Genomic DNA, 7,500 nt, shown 5'->3' on the forward strand with positions numbered 1-7,500 from the left:
GTTGTTGCTTCTAAGAATGTGTTCTTACCTCCTGGAACCGTATGTGGTTCCTGGTAAATAGCAGTCAATGCAGATCCTGGGTGTAATCTTCTTTCAGTAATTGGTCTTTTAAACCAACCAGATGAGGTTTTTTCTCCAATAACTGTGCTAAAGATCAGAATCCGTAAAGCACACCGTAGCATAAGGTTTTGGACCATAGCAAAACTTTTGGCAAACGGAAAACGTTTTGCAACAAAAACTACTTTCTATTGGACAAAATCAGGTAGGTTCTGTCCCCGTTTCTCTTGCTTCTGTTTAGTTCTGTTTACTTGATAGCTACCTACACAAATAGCTAGCTAGAACAAAGTGTTAATAAGATTAAAAAATGAATTTAAAAAATTTAAAAGCCATACAAATAAAAGTTCTCCAGTAGGCTTCTACGGAGGGAGCTAAGAGCTGTTTGTTCCCTAGTTAATACACCCCAGAAGAGGTATATTATTTATTTATATTACAAACGAACTACAGTACAGAGACGGATGTAACATACTTGCATAAGCTACAGTTAAAGACAGCTGTTGACAGCAGAATAATTAGTTTCCTTATGTGAAGGAAAAAATGCTTACGTCACGTCTTTCCATTTTAAAAGAGTATAATAGCACAGATAGAACAATGAGACAGATATTTCACCGGATGTATAAAGGTGAGACATCCGCTTGTTCTGCCCACTACGACTCATTCATTCCCCTTTTGAAACGACAGGCTGTGGTCTATCTTGGTTTAGTTATAACAATCTCTGATAATACTGTCCTCCGCTCCTCTTCTTATACCCAGTAACATCAAGACTGTCATTGAGGCTTTACATTATTTATGCATATGAAGAATGTATATGATACACTGGTATGTGCATTGTGGTTCAATTGCATTTTTTGCATAAATATCATAAAAAAATACATTTAATTTTGGAATTGAATGTAAGTTTATTGTCCTAATATGAATATTTCTACATGTCAACCTCAGGCACGGGAGAAATGGTTCCAGTCTGTGATCACTCTGTGAAGGCATGACAGACAGTGCAGACATGAGGGAAAGACCAGGGCTGAAAACCCTGTTAGGACTGTTAGAAAGTAGTGATATATCCTAGATGAATCAGAAACTATTATTAAGTTGTCTTGAAGTTCCCTTTCCCAAAACGTGTCCTCATTGCTCTTAACTACACCCACTCCAGTCCGCTATATAACACACGCACACACACACACACACACACACACACACACACGTTTAAAACAAAACAAAAAATATGCTTGATAGCACAAATGTCTCACCATCATTACATAGCAGTATGTACATTGTTTTTACACCGTCATCAACAGTCAAAGGAAGAGAAAAAGCACACTCAATCAAGGTGACAACATTCCACACAGAAGTAAACACGGTGTGCAGTTTGACTGTTGTCATTAGCAACCCAGTAAGGCCGAGCCCCACTGGTCCTACTGTGACTAATAACCAATGAGGTGGAGCCCTATTGGTCAGTGTCCGTCTGAGACTTGAGCTTCCTCTCCCAGAGCTTCTGGTGGTCGGAGAATCCCTGCTTCCCCTTGTTGAAGGAGTTGGGGCCTGCTGACGTGGGCGTCTCCCTGTGGTGAACATAGAGAGTTATGTGTGCTAGTGGACCTAAAGGTTCTTGAAACCCCTGCGGTCAGAACTGGTGCGTTGACCAAAATGAAAACATCACATTGCCTAGTCGTAGGTCCACGCTCAAATGACCCATGCAAACACATGTGGTCATCACGCCTGGTTCAAATACATCTACAATTGTAACCTATTACCTATATAGTGCCCTACTTTTGGCCAGAGCTCTCTCCAAAGTGGTAAATATTAGTTAACTAATAGGCAATAGGATGCCATTTCAGAGACACACACTAGGTAGAATACTTAACAAGGATCTAGGAATAGGTACATTACATTTAAATGATTTATGAACAGAGTATTATGTCAGAAAACCTGGAATTTCAGATCAAATTTGCGCGATATTATAAAAACATTGAGATAATTCGACCGTTGTGCTTCTTACCTGCCAATGTTCTTCATCCTCATCTTGGCTTCTGCAGGCATCTCCTCTTCACTCTGTCAGAGCAGGAAACAGCTGTTAGTACAGCTCTGTGCTTAGAGCACAGCCACTAGCATTGATGTTTCACAGCATATGACAGTTTGTTTGCACAACCTACTAATCTATTGGGATATCGTGTGGTGTGTGTGTGTATATAGGAGTCCGCATGCTTCCCAGCCAAAACAGTTTGTGCATATATTGTGATGCCATTTTGTGCCATTTTTGTTTGTTTTGGATTTCGGTGAAGGGTTCTTCAGGTGTTCAGGTGCACAACATTTTTTTCTAGAGGCAAACCGAAGTTCGGAGCGGAAGTGTACGCCCCTTCGTCTCTGATTGGTCAACAGTAGGGATTCTTCTGTAAAGTCTTTGTCATTCAATGAGAGATAACTTTTCTTTGAAAAATATTGCAAGAAACATCTTAGATGTAAACTTACGACTAAGATCTCCTCAGCAAAAACGTCTAAACTAATTACATTTCTTGAGTTCTTTTTTTTATTTATTCTGACTATTTTGAGGAAGCGTATACTGGCGACGGTGTCTCAAAATGGACAAACAGTACTATTGCAGCTTTTTTCTCATTTTTCCAGCAACGTTCTTTTAAGGGAGTATGCAAGCACACTCGCTGGGTTCGGCTAGCCAGGTTTGGCGCCAGCCGAAATGAAGCATGCTGACGCCTTAACTCACATCATCAGAGTCGACATTGAAAACCGAGGCCAGAGCTGGTTTCTTGGCAGGTACAGGTACAGGCTCTTTGGGTTTCTAAAATGGAGAGATACACGTCTGTCAACCACACACACTGAGATAGATGTCACACACACACACTAACCCCCCCCCTAATGGTACTCACACTAGCACCCAGCTTGATGGAGATGGGCGCAGGCTTCTTTATAGGCTGACTGATCAGACCAAACCCTATCTTGGAGACTTTGGGGGCTGGGGGTACCGGGTGGCTCGAGGTGGACTCCTTCCCCGGGCCAGGGCTGACCTCCTGGGCCGAGCGTTTCCCCCCTCCTCCAGTGCTGGAAGAGACAGTCTTAGTTTTCACACTGGCTTCCTTCTCCTCCGGTCCTGCTGGAGGCGAAACAACTTACCAAGGTGAGCAACTGTTGCCTGGGAAACCAAGGATGAGCTACTGTTACCTGGGAGTGGTTGCCGAGTTACCGGTAGGTGGCTGAACCCATAGAGATCCTATTAAAGGAATTCCTAAATCTATGGGTTCACCTGTTTGGAAGTTGGTGTACTAAAGGACCTCCCACTACTGTCGCGGTTATGCTCGGTCTTTAGGTCATACACCTAGCTAGTTATTTTAACACTATACAATTTGCCACATAGCATATGTGCATGCATAGACTATAGTTTATTTCATATCATGTTACAGATTTGTAACGTTCAACGCACGTTGCATCCTATGCATTTATCGGTCTTAGCTAGCTAAATGTGTCTTCTTGTGAAACTGGCTGCATGCCAAGTGAAGCCCATATTAGTTGTGTTTACCGAAAAAAGTATTTGAAAAACAATCGAAAACATTGCTCCATCATATTTAAGCAGCTGCAATGGCTAACCTAGCGATATCGTGTAAAGTTTGCTAGCTAATAAAACCAGCTAGCTATCTAGTTACATTAGAAGCCTGCTAAAGTTACATCAATGGCTGCTATCTAGCTAGCTGAATGGGGACAAGCCGAAGCTCCGTTCACAAGCGGACACGATGAGCATGGGAATGTTGTATTAGTTGCAGGTGGTCGATGTAACGTTATACTTCTAGTCTTATTTCGACAAGACAGCGATACATTGCCCCTAAAGATGTACTAGTATCACCTCCATCATCGGAGAGCCGCTTGCTGCTGTGCTTGTTGTAGTCCGCCATAACATCGGTGACGATGGAAGAAGCGAACGGGCTGGGATTTCTCTAACGATATGATATAGAACAGCGCCACCTGACGTTCTGGAATAAGAATTGTCTGAACACAACAACAACCAAAAATGATTCATACCAAAATCATCAAATAATAATATACCAATTTATTATCTTTATCAGATACTTTATGTGTGTATTTGTCTCTCTTTGTCTATGAGTATTTTTGTGGTTCATGCATTAATCGATAGGTGGCGGTGTGTAACGATTTACAAATCTACCTTTCGAAGCGTCGAAGAAGAACTGCCGTCGTTTTGAAATACGTCATTAACAGTCGCCAGTGCCACTCGTGTTGTCAAAATGAAATGTTTACAATGAGAATTATCATCATTGTTTTACGTGTATTTAAACACCAAAAATCGTTTTAGTTAGTCGGTGAGATGTCGGGGTTCAGCTCAGAGCTCATTGACTACCTGGAGGGAAGGATTTCATTCGAGGACTTTGAAATACGGAGAGAGGAAAGAAAAGCTAAATTGAAGGTAAGTGGGACATCCACTCTGCATGCTGTATTAACGTTGAAAAGATCAAACTTGTGTACAAGTTTTGGAGCTCGCAATGATATAATATGTGCTACTGGAACGCCTTTCACAAATGCCTGTGTTGAAAGCAGCTCATCTCGGATCTCTTCTCTCAGGTATCGAACAAAGGACGTTTAGAGGAAGATGAAGAGATTGGACCAGATGACACTCTCCCCAGCACTTCCCACGGCCGCAGTCCGAGAAAATGTTCCAAAAAACGGCCCGCAGGTGTGTGTCTCCACTTGTTCAGTCATGTGTGACTGCTTGGGTTCGGAACACGGATCTTCTGCTTCCCACAATCGTATATTAGCCCGCTGAGCTAAAGCCTAGGCACTCTTCATGTCTTCTTACGCAATTCCAGTCAAGTCATTGCTTTATGCCAACTATCCACCTCTTCTTTCCTTGCCAGCGGATCCTGAGGAAGGTGTCAGCCCCTTTGTCCAGGAGGCCTTTGCCTCGATGATGGGGGAAGGAACAGAGACTGAACAGACTGAGGAAGAGGAGGAGGAGGAGGATGAAGACAACGATGACGATTATGAAGAAGAGGAGGAGGAAGAGGAGGATTCAGAGGAGGAGAGGAAGGTTGAAGTTAAAGGAGATGAGGAAGGCCCCTCAGCTGGGGATGTCTTTGCTCTGGAAATGGAGCTTAACCGAGAGAACAAGAAGATGATGAAGGTGAAAATGAGATAAAGGGCGGTCGTCATTCTAACAGGGTTCACAAGACAGTTAGCCCTCTGAGCCTTGACATTAGATCAGGGAGCTAACGCAATGTTAGCCATAGTTTGACGATAGAGGTGTTGTGTATGCGATACTAGTTGAATTATGGCTTGTCTCAGGCAAAGTTAGTCTAGTCACCATTTGAGCCTGGTTCACTGAACCACCTCTGTTACACTTGGTCATGCTGCAGTGTTTGTTGACATGGGACTATTGATGGTGATTGTGTACTGTTCAGGAGAGACGTAACCGCAGCAAGCTGCCCCGGGCCCTAAGGGGCCTCATGGGAGAAGCCAACATCCGTTACGCCCGCGGAGACAAGGAGGACGCCGTCCTGATGTGTATGGAGATCATCAGACAGGGTAGGTAGTGTTCAGGACAGAGGAGATCATCAGACAGGGTAGGTAGTGTTCAGGACAGAGGAGATCATCAGACAGGGTAGGTAGTGTTCCAGGACACAGGAGATCATCAGACAGGGTAGGTAGTGTTCCAGGACACAGGAGATCATCAGACAGGGTAGGTAGTGTTCAGGACAGAGGAGATCATCAGACAGGGTAGGTAGTGTTCAGGACAGAGGAGATCATCAGACAGGGTAGGTAGTGTTCAGGACAGAGGAGATCATCAGACAGGGTAGGTAGTGTTCAGGACACAGGAGATCATCAGACAGGATGGGTAGTGTTCCAGGACAGAGGAGATCATCAGACAGGGTAGGTAGTGTTCAGGACAGAGGAGATCATCAGACAGGATGGGTAGTATTCCAGGACAGAGGAGATCATCAGACAGGGTGGGTAGTGTTCAGGACAGAGGAGATCATCAGACAGGGTAGGTAGTGTTCAGGACAGAGGAGATCATCAGACAGGGTAGGTAGTGTTCAGGACAGAGGAGATCATCAGACAGGATGGTTAGTGTTCAGGATAGAGGAGATAATCAGACAGGATGGGTCGTGTTCCAGGACATAGGAGATCATCAGACAGGATGGTTAATATTCCAGGACAGAGGAGATCATCAGACAGTGTGGGTAGTGTTCAGGACAGAGGAGATCATCAGACAGGGTAGGTAGTGTTCAGGACAGAGGAGCTAATCAGACAGGATGGGTAGTGTTCCAGGACACAGGAGATCATCAGAAAGGGTAGGTAGTGTTCAGGACAGAGGAGATCATCAGACAGGATGGGTAGTGTTCAGGACAGAGGAGATCATCAGACAGGGTGGGTAGTGTTCAGGACAGAGGAGATCATCAGACAGGATGGGTAGTGTTCCAGGACACAGGAGATCATCAGACAGGATGGGTAGTGTTCCAGGACAGAGGAGATCATCAGACAGGGTGGGTAGTGTTCCAGGACAGAGGAGATCATCAGACAGGATGGGTAGTGTTCCAGGACAGAGGAGATCATCAGACAGGATGGGTAGTGTTCCAAGACACAGGAGATCATCAGACAGGATGGGTAGTATTCCAGGACAGAGGAGATCATCAGACAGGGTGGGTAGTGTTCAGGACAGAGGAGATCATCAGACAGGATGGGTAGTATTCCAGGACAGAGGAGATCATCAGACAGGGTGGGTAGTGTTCAGGACAGAGGAGATAATCAGACAGGGTGGGTAGTGTTCCAGGACAGAGGAGATCATCAGACAGGGTGGGTAGTATTGAAAGACAGAGGAGATCATCAGACAGGATGGGTAGTGTTGAAAGACAGAGGAGATCATCAGACAGGATGGGTAGTGTTCCAGGACAGAGGAGATCATCAGACAGGGTAGGTAGTGTTCAGGACAGAGGAGCTAATCAGACAGGATGGGTAGTGTTCCAGGACACAGGAGATCATCACACAGGGTAGGTAGTGTTCAGGACAGAGGAGATCATCAGACAGGATGGTTAGTGTTCAGGATAGAGGAGATAATCAGACAGGATGGGTAGTGTTCCAGGACATAGGAGATCATCAGACAGGATGGGTAGTGTTCAGGACAGAGGAGATCATCAGACAGGGTAGGTAGTGTTCAGGACAGAGGAGCTAATCAGACAGGATGGGTAGTGTTCCAGGACACAGGAGATCATCAGACAGGGTAGGTAGTGTTCAGGACAGAGGAGATCATCAGACAGGATGGGTAGTGTTCCAGGACAGAGGAGCTCATCAGACAGGGTAGGTAGTGTTCCAGGACAGAGGAGCTCATCAGACAGGATGGGTAGTGTTCCAGGACAGAGGAGCTAATCAGACAGGATGGGTAGTGTTCCAGGACACAGGAGATCATCAGACAGGGTAGGTAGTGTTCAGGACAGA

The 7,500-nt window shown here is 44.9% G+C and overlaps 2 protein-coding genes across 6 annotated transcripts in view; one reads left to right on the forward strand and one right to left on the reverse strand.

Annotated features, from left to right (window-relative positions):
• Window positions 1-931: 931 nt before the first annotated feature.
• LOC129859983 (PEST proteolytic signal-containing nuclear protein-like) lies at window positions 932-4,010 on the reverse strand. 3 transcript variants are annotated; one of them, XM_055930277.1, is made up of 6 exons: window positions 3,902-3,965; window positions 3,178-3,196; window positions 2,934-3,105; window positions 2,771-2,845; window positions 2,051-2,103; window positions 932-1,613 (listed from the first exon to the last, which is right to left on the reverse strand). In XM_055930277.1, the coding sequence occupies exons 1-6, from the start codon at window positions 3,948-3,950 to the stop codon at window positions 1,499-1,501; spliced, it is 483 nt and encodes a 160-aa protein (XP_055786252.1). In that variant the 5' UTR covers window positions 3,951-3,965; the 3' UTR covers window positions 932-1,498. The 3 variants fall into 3 exon arrangements, with proteins under 3 accessions (XP_055786252.1, XP_055786250.1, XP_055786251.1); XM_055930275.1 differs by lacking the exon at window positions 3,178-3,196 and having other exon boundaries at window positions 2,934-3,157; window positions 3,902-4,010; XM_055930276.1 differs by lacking the exon at window positions 3,178-3,196 and having other exon boundaries at window positions 2,934-3,154; window positions 3,902-4,003.
• A 127-nt stretch (window positions 4,011-4,137) lies between these two features.
• Window positions 4,138-7,500, forward strand: part of gtf3c3 (general transcription factor IIIC, polypeptide 3) — a 30,670-nt gene continuing 27,307 nt past the window's right edge. The window contains exons 1-4 of one of the 3 annotated variants that reach the window (XM_055930274.1): window positions 4,138-4,477; window positions 4,633-4,744; window positions 4,926-5,191; window positions 5,469-5,592. In XM_055930274.1, coding sequence (XP_055786249.1) covers window positions 4,379-4,477; window positions 4,633-4,744; window positions 4,926-5,191; window positions 5,469-5,592 — 601 coding nt within the window. In that variant the 5' untranslated portion in view covers window positions 4,138-4,378. The remainder of the gene's footprint in view (window positions 4,478-4,632; window positions 4,745-4,925; window positions 5,192-5,468; window positions 5,593-7,500) is intronic. The other 2 variants (XM_055930273.1, XM_055930272.1) reach the window with 2 other exon arrangements.

Source organism: Salvelinus fontinalis, chromosome 7, assembly GCF_029448725.1.
Source record: "Salvelinus fontinalis isolate EN_2023a chromosome 7, ASM2944872v1, whole genome shotgun sequence".
NCBI classification, from domain to species: domain Eukaryota; kingdom Metazoa; phylum Chordata; class Actinopteri; order Salmoniformes; family Salmonidae; genus Salvelinus; species Salvelinus fontinalis.

Excerpts from the sequence above, each read along its gene's own strand:
- LOC129859983 (XM_055930275.1), bottom strand. The coding sequence starts at position 3,950 with ATGGCGGACTACAACAAGCACAGCAGCAAGCGGCTCTCCGATGATGGA. Across the intron at positions 2,846-2,933 it reads CCATCAAGCTGGGTGCTAGT|AAACCCAAAGAGCCTGTACC; the intron begins GTGAGTACCATT and ends TCTCCATTTTAG. Across the intron at positions 1,614-2,050 it reads AGGATGAAGAACATTGGCAG|GGAGACGCCCACGTCAGCAG; the intron begins GTAAGAAGCACA and ends TGTTCACCACAG.